The following is a 17,934-nucleotide window of genomic DNA, read 5'->3' on the forward strand; positions in this document are numbered from 1 at the left end:
CCCACATGATGACTCATTCTGGAGAAAAACCTTTCAGCTGCAGTGTTTGTAATAAATCTTTTACACGTAGTGGGAGTTTACAGAAACACATGAGAATCCACACAGGAGAGAGGCCTTTTAGCTGCTCTGAGTGTGGTAGAGCTTTCACTGAACGTGGACACCTGAAGATCCACGTGATGACTCATTCTGGAGAAAAACCTTTCAGCTGCTCAGTCTGTAAGAAATATTTTACACAGAATGGAAATTTACAAACACACATGGCCAAAGTCCACAAAGGAGAGAAAAAAATTCAGTTGCTATGTTTGTAACAAAAGTTTTGCTCGGCGTTCTGATGTCAAAAGACATGAATGTGTTGGTCCGATGGAGACAGAAGCTGATGGAGAGGACTGTGGAGGACCAGAACCAGAGACTGAAGACAAGACTGGAGACTCTTCTGAACCTGACACTGGTGACATGGATTAAAGTGTGTGCCTTTTTAAGTCTAAGTAAAACTTCAGTATCAAACAAAAAACTTTATGTATCAACATCTAGATAGAAGGTGGTAGGAAAAAGTACACCCTTATTTGAAATATTTTATTAGATATTGTTTTTGCCTTGTAATGTCTGTCATATAATCAAGGAATCAGACAAACAATATTGTATAGGGCTCACACCATATATTCACTTCTTTCTAAGTTATGTTTAGCAAGATTCATTATTGATCGTGTATTTTATGATAATTTACTAGTAAGGATGGATGTTGTTAGGTCTATTTTAGGGGTGCAAAATGTTCACAAGCCCCCCAAATAATAGAAATTGTAATTAGATTTTATTTTTATTTTTTTACCGTGCAGTCTGTATCACTCACAACGTGGAATCAATCTTCCTTCACCATCTGTTGGTGTCGTCGTGCACTGCAGTCTGTTTCATTTTTATTTTTACGAACTGTCAACTGGTTGAAATAACGGGTTTCAGAGACAGGCTGACGAGCAGCCGTTTGCACGGTAACGGAATGTGGACAATCGGGCAAGAGAGAGAGAGCCCCAGGCAGCGATAAAATAAAGAAGTAAATCAGGGAAATGAAGTGTTTTTGTTGATTTATCACTCGAAATGCAACTATAGCAAGTATGTCATTATCATTAAAGTTATCCTAATTCATAATTGGAAACAACAACTATGTCCGGCTATTAAAAATCCTGAGTTGGGTTAGGAACCGGAGGGTCACTGGTTCAAGTCCCCGTATGGACCAAAAGTAGGGAGTGTGGATTGGTGGTTGGAGAGATGCCACTTCACCTCCTGGGCACTGCCAGGTGCTGTTGAGCAAGGCACCGAACCCCCCCACCCACTCAGGGTGCTGGTTCGGCTGGCAGCCCACTCACTCTGACATCTCTCCAGTAGTGCATGTATAGATCCTGAGCGTGTGTGTGTAGTTCAGGACTGTGTGTAAACTAACCAAGTGTGGACACATAGTATAAATTGTAATTTCCCCATAGGGGATCAATAAACAGATTAAATTAAATTAAACTGGCAGCAGACTACTACTTGCAACCGTAGACTGTTAATAAACAGTCTATGGTTGCAAGTAGCTGCAGGATTTATTGCAAATCTTTGGTCTGGACTTGCTACATATAGTCTATGTACCGCTCACACAGTGGGTGTTACAGAGCAATTGCGATTCTGGGGGGTGTCCTAGGCACCCCTGAAAGTTCATTGGCCACCCCAGATCTGATAGGTAGTTGGTCAAGTTCGTCAACACAAGAAACAAGAGAAATGCTGTCAATCAATGATGACAGCTGATCAACTGATCTAGGGCCAGATTTACATTTTTAACTAACTCGGTAATGGTTGTACTGAGGCTGTGAGAGCTGATTTCTGCTCAGCGGACGTTTGGCCATGCAGGTCAGGTGACCCATGAGATGAGCACGCTGAACCTGCTGCTGGTCCGCGAAACAGGAGGACGGTCCCAGTTACAACAGGAACAATACAGCAAGGATAAAACCGCTGGAATCTGTCGATTGAGAGTTATGGAAATTTAATGTTTAGTTGTATCGTATTTCCCCTTGAATGTGTAGGAAAACTTTAGCTAGCACTAGCTAAGTAGCAGCCAAACGTAGAACTACACTGCACTAGCTCGCTTAGCAGCCTGCAAACCAAGTTAAGCCTTGAACGTTAGCATTTTGTTTTTTTAATTATTTGAATATCGCCATGAAATATGAAACGCTATTTTCTGAAATCAAGACTAAGGGTGTTTTTTGCAGATGTGTGTGTTCAATAGATCTAATGTTATATGTGAAATATAGTGTGACAGTCTAGATTTAAGTAGCTATAACACAAGTTGTGACATTTATTTGCTCTGGGATTTGAAGGCTGTTTAAAGACTTTTTAATAGGCTGTGGCAGAGCAAATTGCATTCAAATTCCACAAATGCTTGAGATGCAATATGTGTTATTAAAGGTGAGTGGTAGTTATGTAAAATAAACCTTTGTAGATCCTATAAATAGACATAATTAGGCACATTGTCAACACCTCTCTTTTTGACATTTTAATGGAATCAGTGCTGTTTAAAGGGGTTCCAGAGCCCCACAAACACCTGTATTTTGCACACTGATTCTAACCCAATTTGACAATGGTTCTGCTTGACGTTTGTAGTTACAGCTACTACTTAAAAATGAATTGACTGACTGAGTGAGTGACTGAATTGCATTTCCCCCAGGGTTAGGCTTAAGAAAATAGTTATGAAGAACAGCAGAGATATTCAGAGCTTCTTCTACGGCTTCTACCAGCAACAGTGAAAAGGCTCAGTCAAGTCAGCGGCCTAGGTACAGCAGTAGTGATGAAGACCAGTCAGCTTATCCTGCACAGCATGGTAAGTCATGCTTGGATAGTTAGAATTTACCATGTGGGCTCACATTCAAGTTGTTTGTCACTCCAGTTATACAATTACAACTGTCTGAAACATCACTACACAAGAACAATAGTTAAAACAGTTGTAAAAGACAGAAGCATAATAAAAATATCTGTGCATTCCCACAGCTGACCAGCCACACCCATAGGAGGATCCATCAGTGTCTGGAGCTCCACCTGCTAAGCATGTTATGTCAAGTTCTGTTAGGTCCAGATATGTCATTCATGAACCGTTACCTCATACTGGATTTAATTTTAAAAGGACGGTCCAGTTTTGCCCAAAGTGTATTCTATTCATTTGCAAATACACAGCAGACCCCACACTTAAACTATTCTTTAAATCTTAATACAAAACATTATGAAAAGACAATGGAAAATGTCTGACACCAATCTGTCCTTATACATTATGGGTGTAATGGTTATTGATTTCACTACTTCAGGTACTTCATCTAGTGAGCAAAGGGATTCAGAGGGCACGTCAATAGGTGATGGTGACACCAATGACAGGCTCCTCATGCCACCCCACCTGGACCTCACGGTGTGTTGTGATGCTCTATTTTTCAGTTTACCCAACATTATGAGTGCCTTCCATTTAAATAACATGGAAGTTGTAATACTGGCCATAAATTCACTTTGTAACTGATCATTTTGAATGAACCTTCGTAGAAACGGAAGCAAGGACTGATCACGATTATTTATAATTTACTGACATATTACAGTCCAGAGCAGCAGGTCCTACACATCCTCAACTTAAGGTATTTCCACGAACCGTGCAAGGCATCAGGAAGAAGTCCGTCAACGGCGAGTGGTATAAACAACACCCACGGCTTGAGCTCTCCCAAAGCCAAAACTCTGCCTTCTGTTTTGCATGTCAACACTTCTTTTTGCCAGACACCCCAGCATCTGTATTCACGTCACAGCTGGGATTCTCTCATTGGAAAAAGGCAATGTCTAGTGGTGTTATGGCCTATGTGAAAGCATTTTGTAGCAGAAGAATGAGCAAAAGTAAGAACTAGCAACCTCTATGGCACTTTGTTACTATTTTGGAATCCTCTTTTTTTCATGAGAGTTTGAAGGTTTACACAACATTATTTTATAGGATATACTTTGTTTGGAGTTAACATTTGAGTAATGTTACAATAATAAGTTAATGTATGAAGAAGCATCTCACCCATTTATGATTGAAATAAACTTAATGTATGCTGAATCAAAGCCAAATGTTCAATTTATACCATCATCAAGGCCTTGGACATGAATACCGCCTTGGTTAAAATCATGTTTCTGTGTTACCTGTATTGTTACCTCTGTTTGCTTTACTAATTTAATTGCCATCTTGTGCTTAAATAAAAACACACCTGGCAAAGACAAACAGCTCTCCAACAAATTATATCTAAGCTAAATAGTAACAAACTAAGCATGTAAAGAACACAAAATGTTTTTTCTTTTTTTTCCTACAAGCTTAGATTATCTTTGCTTAGAGATACACTTTTTAATAAGGTCCTATCTTTAAGCATTTTGGCTTGTTCCGTTGCCTTGATGGTTGTATTTTTAAGTAACCACAAGATGGCACCTGAATTAGTAAAGCAAACACAGGTAGCATGATGATGTTATTCTATAGGATAAGTTAAGATCAGTTGAATTTTGCTACTCTAACTTGAGAAGAGACAAGGACTTTAATTTACTACAAGGAAATCGCTCTTAGAATATTTATACCCTGTCCTGAACATGTTATAATAACCAGAGATACTTGAGGACTATGATTGGTGGAAATAGAATAAAAATGACTTAACAGAATAGACACCTTTTTATTTGACAGTTACGAGACAGGAAATCATGCAAAGGACCAGGAATCGAACCGTGGTCGGCTCCGTACGTATACGCGTTAATCTTTGCTATGCTGTGGCCCCCCCACATTAGAGTTTTATATATTTGGGTGCCTTTTTTCATTTTTTTTATTTATGTTTACTTTATTTGGCAGTAAAGAACATCAATCACAGTCAAAACGGTGATAAAATTCGAGTATATAATACTTTATTCATCCCCCAAATTCCCTTATTACAGCAGCAGTGGTTTTCTACAATAAAAGCAAAAAAAAAAAACAGGTAAACAACAGACAATGAGCAGAAGGTGTAGACTGAGTGTAAAGTGGCGTCAAATAAAGTTATTGTAAAGCGCTCTAGCCATAGTACAAAAAAACAATATTGCAGTGTAAAAAGTTATGTTAAAATAAATTGAATATGTAATTAAAACAATATAGCAAAAGTAATTGAAAAAAGTAATTACTTGTAATGGAAAAATATAAATACAGATAATAAAGATATACAGAGTGTGTGGAGTAAATGAAAAACAGGAACAGAAACTACAACACTATCAGGTAGTGCAGGTGTTGTAGAGTCTGACAGCGGCCTAGATGAAGGACCTGCGGGACCTCTCCTTCTTACACCGGGGGGGTATCAGTCTGCAGCTGAAGGAGCTGCTCAGGGACCCCCCAGTGTCGTGCTGGGGGTGAGAGGTGTTGTCCATGATGGATGTCAGCTTAGCTAACAACATCCTGTCCCCTACTTTCTCTATGGGGTCCAGAGGACAGTCCAGGACAGAGCTCGCTCTCCTGATTAGTCTATTGAGTCTGCTCCTGTCCCGGTCCGAGCTGCCCCCCCTCCAGCAGACCACAGCATAAAGGATGGCAGAGGCCACCACAGAGTCATAGAAAGTCCTGAGGAGAGTCCTGCACACTCCAAAGGACCTGAGTCTCCTCAACAGATGGAGGCGACTCTGGCCCTTCTTGTAGAGTGCATGGTGTTGTCCGTCCAGTTCAGTTTATTGTTCAGGTGAACACCCAGGAATTTGTGGCTCTCCACTACCTCAATGTCCGATCCCTGGATGCTCACTGGTGAGAAATGGGATGTATTCCTCGTTAAGTCGACGATCATCTCCTTTGTCTTGCTGATGTTAAGCTGAAGCTGGTTGAGCTCACACCAGCTGACAAAGTCTCTGGTGTTCCCCTCAGAAACACATCCAACAACGGCTGTGTCATCGGAAAACTTCTGGATGTGGCAGTGGGTGGTGTTGTGTGTGAAGTCCGAGGTGTAGAGGGTGAAAAGGAAGGGTGAGAGCACCGGACTCTGAGGGGCACCTCTGCTGCAGTGCACCACGTCAGACACACAGTGATGGAGCCTCACATACTGTGGTCTGTTGGTGAGATAGTTAAGCAAACTGCAGGGGGTCCAGCTGTGTCCCCCCACCAGGGGTTGAAGGTAACATAGGATGATCCTCTCCATGGTCTTCATCAGGTGAGAAGTCAAGGCAACAGGACTGAAGTGGTTTGGCTCTTTTGGGCGCGGCGACTTCAGTACCAGGACCACACAGGAGGTCTTCCACAGGGCTGGGACTTTCTCCAGGCTCAGGTTAAATAAATCTTGATCACACCACAGAGCTGGTCAGCACAATCCCTGAGGAGACTTGGGTTGATGCCGTCCGGGCCCGGGGCCTTCCTGGCCTACATCTTCTTAAGTTGACTTCTCACCTGATCATCTGTTATGGAGAAGGGGGTGGAGAATGACACGGGTGTGGGTGTGGGGATGGTTGAAGGTGAGCGTCTCAGAGAAGGAGGTGTTGAACTGATGAGCGGGGCAAGGGTGGAAAGAGCGAGCTGGTGGACTTATTGTTGTTGATGGTCGTTGAAGGTGGCAGGCTGAGGAAGGGAGGGGGAGTAGACAAGGGGAGGTGTGAAAGAGGGGGCTGGGGGGTGTGAAGAGGCCAAGGAGGCACAGTCAAATCTGTTAAAAAACTGTTCCATACTCTTTTCTAATTTCCTCCCGTAGATGACCTTCCCCCTCTTGATCCTGAGCTGGAATTCCGAGGTGTATGCATATTTGATGTTTGCATACAATAAATCCAAAGTTGTGACTGAAACAGAGTAGAGGAGAGATCCAACACAAGCACAGCTTTACAGAAGAAATGGGTCATGTAACGCAAAATTAAACCATATCCATATAAACAGCATTGCAGCGGATGCGAGGACATTAGCACCGGTGCGTCTTAGAGGAAAAATGTTACTCGCGCCGTATAACCCTGTGAGCTAACAAACGCTAACTTGCACCGCCACCGACTAGCACTGCTCACTGCTGTTGTCTGAATAACGACACAGACGGGACAAAATGTTGCGTTTACTGGTAAACCTTGAGACCAACGTATAAACGACTGCTATCTGTTGAGTTTTCCTCCCGTTACTCTGTCCTCTGTGACTGTCTACATCTAGAAACTAAGCTGCACGGTGCAGGGAACAACTCTGACTGGCTCATGATCAGACAGCGGTTTACGGAGCGGTAGAAGCGCTATGCAAAAAAAACCAGGAGCGTTCTATGAAATGACGAATTTAAAAGAAAAATGCTCGATAACGCTGATTTGAGCGTGGGAAGTCAAAATCGTGATCGTGATTAAAATTCCATTAATTGTGCAGCCCTAATACACTCATATGAAAATGTTGTCAAAACCCACACAATCGACATAGAGACACTTCCAAGACAGCATCTTGGAAGTTCAAGACAAGGGTTATGGGTTATACAAAGGGATGGGCTGGTATTATATGAGCTGATGGTTTTTCATGCTTGGTTAAAGCTGCGGGCAGGTTGTTCAGATCCCAGGACCCCGTTGAAGTCCAGCCACTGACTGTTAGCACAGCCACATAGCCAATCTTTTCTTCCATGCCAGTCAGTTTGAAAAGATCCAACAAGTTTTTGTCTCTTTTGATGCAGTAGTCCATCTAAGGCTGGTGTAGACCTCCCTCTTGCCATTAGTTCTTTTTTTGAATTGACGTTAGCTACGCAAAGGTCCAGTAATATCTCGATTTTAATTGGTCCATGTTTGATATGGAGATGATTACTGGCATAACACATTTACGTGCGAAGGCACAGCAAGGTTGTGCTTTTTGCCGTACAGGTTGAAGAATACATGCGCAACATTTGTTGGTCGCTTGAATGGAAAGTAAAAGCACAGCTTATTCTACCATTTGTTTCTATTTGATTATGCCTAAATGCAACATTTGTCATTGTACCGTCTAAATAATTAGAATAACACACATATAAATCACAAGAATAAACAGTAAGAACACTAATTATAAATGAACAGGATTTTATTTTCATCAACACAAACTAATTCCAGGGATTAAAAGTGATTGAAAATGGTGTGTGTGGTTTGAAGAATGCTTGCAGCCAGAAGCAATTCTTTTCTCTGGACCGCAATTCAGATGCTTCCTGTTGATAGTGGAGTTAGACTTTAGGTAAGCTGCACCTGCAGTAAAGCTGCTGGCTGAATGAGAAACTGCAGAGCGGCATGAGGACATTTAACCAATCAGCAGGACAGGGGATAGTTGGACTCACCTGACTGCAGACAGGACACCGTGTGGAAGAAGGGGATGAATAATCCTGCCAGCTGTCTGAGATCTCCATGCATCCTCTTTCATTTAAGGCCCGATGTGCAGAATCAGCACTGCTCTCCTCTCACCAACACTGGGATTAACACACACTTCCTGTCTGAAACATTGGAATAAAACTACTATTCACCATTACAGGTTGCAACATGTTTTAGAACTACAACTTCATATACACAGCCAGCAGTTACACAGCACCAGAGCAATAGATTTATTTCCACCAAATCCTCTCGTCTTGTCAATAAAAATAATTCCAGTCTTTATTTAACGTCTGCAATGGGCAATGACAATTTTTTCAGGACTTTTGGAAAGATTTCTGTTAAGTCACCCCCCCCCCCCAAACCAAACTCCATTTCAAATTTAACAGTATGATGTTGCTGGAGTTATAGGCATGGCTAAATATTGTTAAACATATATTAAACAAAGGAAGAAGAATTATAACCAAGAACGTCATTAATAAATTGAGGTTGGTTACAAAAAGTGATGAAAAGGCTTTTATTAAATGATTCAAGACACAAAGGGAACATCAGAGTGATTAGAGCTTGCAGGTGTGTAACAGTGAGAGCATAACATGTTCACCCTGGCCTCCAGGGACACAACACCCCCCCCCCCCCCCCACCCCACCCCATTTTCAATCAAGCAAAATGCAGAGTACAGCCAGCAAAACATGGCAACATATACTTCAGTGTTTTTAGAAACATATAAAGAGGATGATGAATTATAAAACAATTGTTAAACATAAATTTAAGTTTTTCTACTGAATCATTGCGGCTTTAAGATTAATTCTGCATAACTTTAGTTAAAGATCACATTTCACAGGTAGAATCATAATGTGCTTCACATAGAAAGATACAAGATAAGATCTAATGGATCCATACCCATATTGTTGTGTGACAGTATGAATAGAGATGGATGTCTGAGAGAATCTATTGATTGCATTAAATGAAAGTCATTTTACCGGTTGGCTTGTTTTTAAATCTGCAGAAAACTAACCAGTTGTAGACCACTAAACAAGTGAAAGTTTGGGATTGGGTGGGAAAAGGAGCGTAGAGATAGATGGACTCCAAGGGTTGAACTAACATGTGATTTATAGGCACAAATTCTTCATGTTTGGTCTGGAGTGTGTGATGGTGAACAGACTGAACTTTGATTTCAGCAGCTGATCTTCAGTCAGGGTTTCTGTCCACAGGAGAGACTCTTAGTCTTGCAGAGGAAACAGAGACACTGAGGAACCAGGCCAGACCGTAAACCCAGGATAGAGTGGCTGAGTGAATGTGGTGTAGAAGGTGTGGAGGTGGATCAGTGAGTCAGAGGAGACTGTGTAGAAGGACAGATAGCCAGCAGGACAGTCCACATACACTGCTACTCTGTTAGAGACAGAGGAGGACGTGAGGTCTATTCTTCTGTCATTGTGCCAGACAGAGTATCCACGATCAGAGCGGACCAGACTCCAGGACTGATCATTTCCTCCAAACACACAGTCTTTACTACTTCCTTTCCTTCTGATTCCTCTGTAACTCACTGATATATGAACCACTCCTCTCCTCTCGACCTCCCAGTAACATCGACCAGTCAGACCATCTCTACACAGCAGCTGAGACCAGGAGTCAAACCTGTCTGGATGATCAGGATATGACTGATCCTCTACCACACATGTCACCTTTCTGTTGCTGTCAGACAGTTTGAGTTTTCTGTGTACTGTGTTTGTGTCCAGTTCCAGTTCACAGACATCTGATGGAGAGAACAAGACACAATACAGCTGCAGGTTATCATCTGATGATTTATTAACAACTCATTAAATTAAAAAAATGATCGTGATAATTAATCATGATCTGAATAAAGTAAAGTGACTGCCGGGTTAAAGGAGGTTTGACAGCTATGTCCATCAAGGGAGAAAGTAACGCCCCCACTGATTTGCCTAAATACAGATCTTCTCTAAAATACTGTTGGATCTGTGGTGTTGGCGCTTCAAATCTGGTGCCTGGAGAGCACCAAAAAAGCATCAATTGAGGAGCGTCAATTAACGCTTTTAGTGTGTTCCGGCCTTAACCCCACACCAAAGAGCTGACATTTAGCACAAAGTTCAGACCTTTGAACATCAAATCTCAAAGTAAACTGAGTGTGAATGAACATCAGAGGGTTGTGGGTCCACCAACTGGCTTTAAGCGGGTTTTCATTGACCAGGGCCAGATGTGAAAAACTCTACCTGGCTCTCAAACTTTTAACACACTCACACTTCCTCACACCAGGTCTCAGTCTCTGTGGTCCACCATGGTCCGTCCTGCAGAAAGAAACAAAGTCAGAATCAACTTTATACACCTTCACTCACTGTGTGACGCCTTACACCCCCACCCACACTCACACTATGAATAACAACAATATGTAATTTCTACGTTCTTCTATGCAGCACAATATGTATTACTTTTATTTGGGCGATATAACGGTGACTTGTCCCTCTATGGGATGACCAAATCACTTAAGTAATCACTTGCTTCCTGCTTCTTACAGTGCAGACGCTTTTGCTGCTTGCTCCTGCCTCTGCTTGCATATTTTTGCTGATATTCTTGCTTTTCCTCTGAGAGAAACTATGAGCAGCGGCTCTTGGATACTTATAAATAACTGGACTATACATTTTTTGTAGACACAGTAGGCTATTGCCATATTTTAACATTTTCCTGCGTGAGTGTGGCCTACCAATAGCTCAAGCCTGTCCTACAGTGACTGTAGCTAAAGCTAATTAGCAGCAAGATGCCTCCTTTCTCCGTGGATGACTACTACAAACTCCTTCAGAAGATTGCACTTCTGGAAACCAAGGTTCACCTTCTAGAAGTGAACGTGGAAGTTAACGGATCTTGTGGAAATGACACCACTTTACCATGGACCCATAACAATGGACAAAAGCATGCTAACACACGGCTAATTAGCACCAACAAAGCTACAAAGAAACAGGAGGGCTGTAGAACGGGTAACAAATCAACAAGTGGCAGTCCTCCCTGGAACTCTTGTGGTGCGAAACCTAAGACTAAATCATTTTCCTGGGAAATGGGAGGACGACTAACGGGCAGGGCACAGCGCCCTGAGATTTGTGATATGACCGGCTGGCCTGCATTATCTTACTGGCAGAGCGCCTCTTCAACCCCTCTACCTAGTAGGACACAGCCGTGGACAGCTGCAAAAGGGAAAATAAACAACAAAATGCCCCCCCAACAACCTGGTGTGCAACTGGATAACAGATTTGCTCCTCTGCTGCAAGACGCTGGACAGTCATCTGATGACCGGGACTGCGTTTCATCGCCACACAGCAGGGTAAGGACTGAGAGCAATTCAAAAAGTAAAAAGCTAACAACTGGGCCTCAAACCCTGATTGTGGGTGACTCTGCTGTAAAAGATTTAAAAAACAGTAAAAACACCAAAATACTCTGTTTTCCCAAAGACATGGTGTCTGACTTTACCCAAAAAATCCCAGCTATCATAGCAGAACACCCAACTGTGAAGAACATTATTCTGCATATAGGGTCAAATGATGTTGTAAAGCAACAGTCTGAATTGCAGAGACTGGACTTTAAGGAACTGCTGGACACCGTCAGCTCTCTAAACGCAAATGTGTTTATCAGTGGCCCTGTACCGTCAGTCAGAAGAGGAGATGAGAGATTCAGCCGACTGTTGGCACTAAACAAATGGCTTTCAACTGAATGTACCGTCCACTCTCTGCAGTTCATTGACAATTTAAACATTTTCTGGGAGCGCAGACGAATCAAAACAAAAGGAAGACACAACAAAGTGTGGCAGTGATCACCACAGCCCCACCTGAGCAAAGATTGACCCTGGGGACACCACAGAGCACAGATACAAACCTCAACTCCTCTTTCACCCGTCCAGCACCCCTTAACACTCTTACCAACCCCGAATCCTTTGAGGAGCCATCGCTGTCTCCACTCACTTTTCCCTCTTTCCCCTACCCCCATGTTGGAGTTCACTGACCACATGAATCACCTGGTAGATGCTGGAACCAAATTTACACCCTTCCTTCCCCCATCTCTCAACCCTGGCAAAAATTAAAACGCCGGGTTCAACCCCGGTTAATAGTAAAACGCCGGGCTCCTCTGCCAGGAGGTAAACAAACTCTTTCCACTCAGACTGATAAGGACGCTTGTGTGCAAAATCCAGTAAGCATGACCTGATATGTGCCGGGCCTTGGCTCCAGGCCTAGAGACACTCATGACTTTTTCCAAGACAAGCCCGGGCCCTGTGGATTCAACTCTTCCTCAATTTATGTTGTGATAGGTAATAGGAAAAGAATGGTGAATAAGCACTTAACTGCAAACTTAGCAAATTTAGCATCCATTCCTCGTCAGCTACAGCCTGTCCCAAAAAATGAAAACACACTAACACTAGCCTTACTAAACGTCAGGTCTTTGGCAGGAAAATCCTTTTTAATCAATGATTTTATTATCAAACACAATCTAGATTTTATGTTTTTAACTGAAACCTGGTTAGACCATAACAACAGCGTGCTGTTTTTCATCGAGTCAGCTCCCCTAACTTCAGTTTTATGAGTGAGAATAGAGTGAATAAGAAAGGAGGTGGAGTCGCCATTTTGTTTAAGACTCTTTTACTGTACGCAAAATTTTAGGGAAATTTTGCTTCTTTTGAAATTTTGCTCTTCAATTAAGTTTCCCCTCAAGCGTTTTTTAAATATTACGGGCCACCTAAATATGGCCCCCTTCACTGAGACTCATGAATGCTGTCTATAACTGTTTTAATTTTATTGTGAATCATGCGGGGATTTAACTTCATTGAACCCCCCCAGGACAGGGGGACAAAAAAACGGTTGTGTTTTTGGAAATATGAGATCAGCATGGACGGACCCCCATCACATAGGGGAAAACCCCCTTGGATGATTGTTAAAAGGGTTGAAATTTCCAAAGGTTGGGTGTTTTGACGTGCTCTCTATATTCCGGTGTTTCTTTAACGGCATTTCTGTGCCAAAAGGTCCAAAAAAAGTAACAGAAAAGGATATACGAAAACCAGTGAAACATTTATCGTTTTTTCCCTCCACACCCGCCCTCTGGGTATAGCAGTGAGTTGAGACTTTTTTTAATGAAAAATTACAAATTTTTGTGCCATTGCCCCCACTAAGGCAAAGGTCTTGGTAAGAAAAGATCTCCAGGAAAAAAAAGTCTACGGGTGAGAAAAAAAAAAGAGAGGTAGGAAGTGAACGAAGGTGGCGAAAAAAAAAATTCCTGGGGCCATTATAAAACCATAAAGAGAGACTTCGCATTTAAATTGGAAAGGGGGAATAAGAAAGGGCCTCTTCTTGAAATTTTTCAGAAACAATAATAATTACGTGCTTGTTGTATGTTTATTAACAAACCCCAGTACAGTAGCTCTGAATTTTTTACCAAGGCCCGCAAAGAAAATTGCCCTTTTCAAAAACAAAATTGAAGATTAGAATCGTGCCTCATATGAAGTTAGGATATGGTTGCACAGTGTTCAAAAAACTGTTCCCCTATGACAGAATTCACCATCAACCCAAAAAATGGGGGACATTTTCAACATCAGAAAACCTGACCTGTTGCCTTTATATTTACCAAAAGGGCTTTCAAAAATGTTTCCAATGTTTGCTTCGATTTTACAGATGTGAACACATCTCTTTTTCGGTTTTTCCACAGGCCCCGAAAACGCAGTAATCAAACACTTTAAAAAAAAAACAACCTAGAAAGTCATAAAGAGCAATATAGGCCAATTTAAAACCTTCCCTTTTTAAGGAAAAACTTGAAAAAGTAGTTTCAAAACTCCCCATTTTTTGTATAAGCAACAGTTTGAACCTTTCAGTGGGTTTCGACCACACCAAGCACTGAAAGGGTTTGTCAAAATCTTAATGACACACCCAACAAGATAGTGGCAAAATTTAAACTTGTATTACTTTATTCAGGCTGCATTGACACGGCGACCAGACATTTACTAGACGATTTAAAAAATGGGTAGGTTTTGGTTGTACTAAAAGGTTTGAACCTACCCAAAAAATGGATTCTTTTTGCAATAGGTAATTATACATCTGAGCGTACAAATATGACGTGCGGAGTTCCGCAAGGCTCCATTCGGGGGCCCTCTTCTGTTTAACATCTACATGTTCCATTGGCTCAGATTATGGAGAAAAACAAAATAATTTACCATAGTTAATAATAATAATAATAATAATACATTTATTTAAAGACGCTTTCATGGCATCAAGGACGCCGCACAGGGAATTCATAAATTAAGAACAGCAAAAAAAATACTATACAACAGCAAAACAAATATATACAACAGAAAACAAATACTATACAAACAGAAAAACAAAACTATAAAACAGCAAACAAATAATACAGCAAAACAAAACCAAAAAACTAACAACAGCAAAACAATACTATACAACAGAAAAAAAAAATACTATACAGCATATATATATATAGTTATGCGGATGACACACAAATTTACATAACCTTATCGCCGGGGGGACTATAGTCAAATACAAAAACTGACAAACTGCATCAAACAAATAACGACTGGATGTGCCAGAACTTTCTGAAATTAAATGAAGGAAAAACGAGGTAGTTTTTTTGGAAAAAAAGGGAAAACGATTAAAAGTCTGGGGCTCAGCTTCAAACAACAATATTAAAAAACAACAGACAAAGCCAGAATCTTGGTGTAGTCATGGACTCAGACCAAACTTAACAGCCACATTAAGACAATTACAAAGTCAGCAAATATCACCTAAAGAACTATCAAGGGTTAAAGGACTTATGTGTCAACAGGACTTGGAAAAAATGGTCCTGCTTTCATCTCAGTAGATTTAAATACTGTAACGGGTCTTACGGTCTCCCTAAAAAATCAATCAGGACAGCTGCAGTGATTCAGAACGTGCTGCTCGGGTCCTCACTAAGACCAAGGGGACTGGATCACATCACTCAGTTCTGAAGTCTTACACTGGCTTCCTGTGTCTCAAAGAATTGTTTTCAAAGTATCTGCTAGTTTTAAACCCCTTTAACGGTTAGGTCCAAAATACTTTTGATCTGCTACTACACTATGACCCCCCCAGACCTCTCGGTCATCGGGGGACAGGTTACTTTCTGTCCCAGAATCAGAATAAACAGGGTGAAGCAGCTTTCAGTTTCTATGCTCCCCATATCTGGAATAAACCCCCAGAAACTGTAGTTTCCGCGCTACTCTCAGTTCTTTAAATCAAGGTTGAAGCCCTTTTCTTTTGATGCTCCCTTTTCTTTAAATTAATGCTCATTTCTTTCTTATGCTGCACGAAAACTTTTATTTTGGTTTTAGGTGTCCAAATTTGTTTCTATTTTGTTTTAACTGTCTATTCATGTGTCTTATTGATTTTTAATGCTTATGTTTTTTAAAATGTTTGTACTTGTGTTTTTCTTTTTTAATGATTTGTGTAAAGCATTTGAATTGCCTGTTGCGGGAAATGTGCTATACAAATAAAGCTGCCTTGCCTTGCCTTGCCTTAAGTCTACTTGACCCATGAACACAAAAGTCAGTCTAATAACTAATAACCAGTACTTCATAATCAAAACGATGAGGAAGTTACAAAAATGTATGGTGAAAATATTATCATTAATTTAAAGGAAACATGTGACAATTCAAAATATAAAAAGGTCTCAAAATTATTCCCTATGTAGATTAATTTATCATTTAATATTATCTCTGCTCAGCCAACACATATCTCTCTCTCCTCTTTCAATGTACTATATGTGGCACTTATTCACCTCACTTAAACCTACTTGGGTCTGTCAGAGTGTAAGTGGTTTAGGCTGCCCACCCAATCACAAGTTAATTTTCATCATTGGTTATCCACATTTTCTTATCTCTTATTTGGGTTGGCTGAGCCCATTCTTGTTCCTTGCTATCACTGGTTTAAGAAACAACCCCAAAAAATTCTCAAACCATCCATGATAGATGAACCAGCCAGAATTCATCAGTTAGAGACGGAGGAACGGTGTTGTTCATCTGTCCATACCTGAGAGTGTCCAGTCTCCAGTGTGGATCTTTAAGTCCAGCTGAAAGCAGCTTCACTCCTGACTCTCCTGGATGATTGTAGCTCAAGTCCAGCACTCTTAGATGGGAGGGGTTGGAGCTCAGAGCGGACACCAGAGAAGTACAGCCTTCTTCTGAGACCAGACACGCTGACAGACTACACACACACACACACACACACACTCAGTAATTCCTGCATAGTCTATTCAACATAGTTGGCATAACCCTCATATTGAACTGGATATAATTTCAAGAGAGGTAAAGATTCAAAATAATCAATAATTGTATCATTGACCAAAATGGTATGTTCAAGTCAAGTTTTTGTGCCGTGAACCAAGATATACTGTTGACAAGCTGCTGAGTCGTAATCCTTTCATACAATATTGTTACCACATTTAATAAAACATCATGAAAATGTTAAATTTGCATTGTTAAACACAGTAGACTAACCTGAGAGTTTCCAGTCTGCGTATGGACTCTTCAGTCAGTGCACCAGTCACTCCGAATCCGCAGGCGTTGTTTCAGGCCGTCTCTCCCCCAAGGGTGGGAGCTGAGAACTGAGGACAGAGCTTCACAGCTTCTCTCTGACAGTTACAGCCACTCAGTCTGAAGTAAACATTCAAGCCCGTCAATTTAATATAAAAAAAATAATACAAAAAAACAAGTAAGAGGGCACATTTTAAAAACAAACATGACCGAGAGTTTCCAGTGTCGTGTGGACCTTTTAGCCCCCGGGGGACACCAGCCACTCCCCAATCCAGAGGGTTGGGACTGTCAAATCTCTCGACTAAGGACTGGGGGTGTAACTGGGACAGAGCTTCACAGTTCTCTTGACAGTTTCGACAGTTAACCTAAAAAAAAGAAATAAAAATTACTTGGGAAAATTCAATCGATGATTTAAAAATTTTTACGAAAAGATTACAGTTTTAAAAAGTGGAAATAACCTGGGTTTTTGGATTTTCGCAGGCAGAACTAAAATGCAAATCAAATAACTGAGAGTTTCAGGTACAGTTTGGATGTTTGTCCAGAGACCCAGCTCCACTCGAATCCGCAGTAGTTTTTATCAGGTCCCCTTTTCTAAAGTAGAGGACGGGGAGTGAGAACGGGACAGAGTTTACGCTTTTTTTTGACAGGTTACACCCACTCATTGAAGAAAAAAAAAAAAAATTGAGAAAACAATTAAGCAATTTTTTCAAATAAAAAAAAACCCCTTTTTAAATCTGCAAGCTGTTGCACGTAAGAGCTTTGTTGGAGGCTTTGACCATGGCAGAAGCCGAAGGGAAACCCTCCTCGAAGCGAGTTTTTTCCGGGTCAAACACGATAGTCGTTTTTTTGATACAGTAAGTGAAGACCAGAGTGACCAGTGGCAGGGAAAGTTTATTGTGGAGAGACTCCTGAATCAGGGATTTTGGATCTGCTCCACAGAGAACGACATTCTTTCATTCAGACAGGGAACAGATTTATGTTTCTCTTGCGAAAATTTTCTCAGTTTTTTTGAGTACTCCACGTTTTCTGTTAATTTGGGGATTTCCTGTCTGGCAGCAGACTCGTGGGGAGAGTTGAGGGTTGCAGTGAAAGCCCCAGGGGGG

At 41.2% G+C, this 17,934-nt stretch overlaps 1 protein-coding gene across 1 annotated transcript; it reads right to left on the reverse strand.

The window, feature by feature from the left end:
- Positions 1–8,934: 8,934 nt before the first annotated feature.
- Positions 8,935–17,780, reverse strand: LOC116693145 (neoverrucotoxin subunit beta). The gene is made up of 6 exons (XM_032521869.1): positions 17,769–17,780; positions 17,037–17,196; positions 16,796–16,844; positions 16,329–16,502; positions 10,546–10,592; positions 8,935–10,042 (listed from the first exon to the last, which is right to left on the reverse strand). Exons 1-6 carry the CDS (start codon positions 17,778–17,780, stop codon positions 9,510–9,512), a joined length of 975 nt encoding a protein of 324 aa, XP_032377760.1. The 3' UTR covers positions 8,935–9,509.
- Positions 17,781–17,934: the final 154 nt, after the last annotated feature.

This window comes from Etheostoma spectabile, chromosome 7 (genome assembly GCF_008692095.1).
Source record: "Etheostoma spectabile isolate EspeVRDwgs_2016 chromosome 7, UIUC_Espe_1.0, whole genome shotgun sequence".
Taxonomy (NCBI): Eukaryota; Metazoa; Chordata; class Actinopteri; order Perciformes; family Percidae; genus Etheostoma; species Etheostoma spectabile.

Excerpts from the sequence above, each read along its gene's own strand:
- LOC116693145 (XM_032521869.1), bottom strand. Across the intron at positions 16,503-16,795 it reads CGCAGACTGGAAACTCTCAG|TCTGTCAGCGTGTCTGGTCT; the intron begins GTTAGTCTACTG and ends GTGTGTGTGTAG. Across the intron at positions 10,043-10,545 it reads GAGACCTGGTGTGAGGAAGT|ATGTCTGTGAACTGGAACTG; the intron begins GTGAGTGTGTTA and ends TCTCTCCATCAG.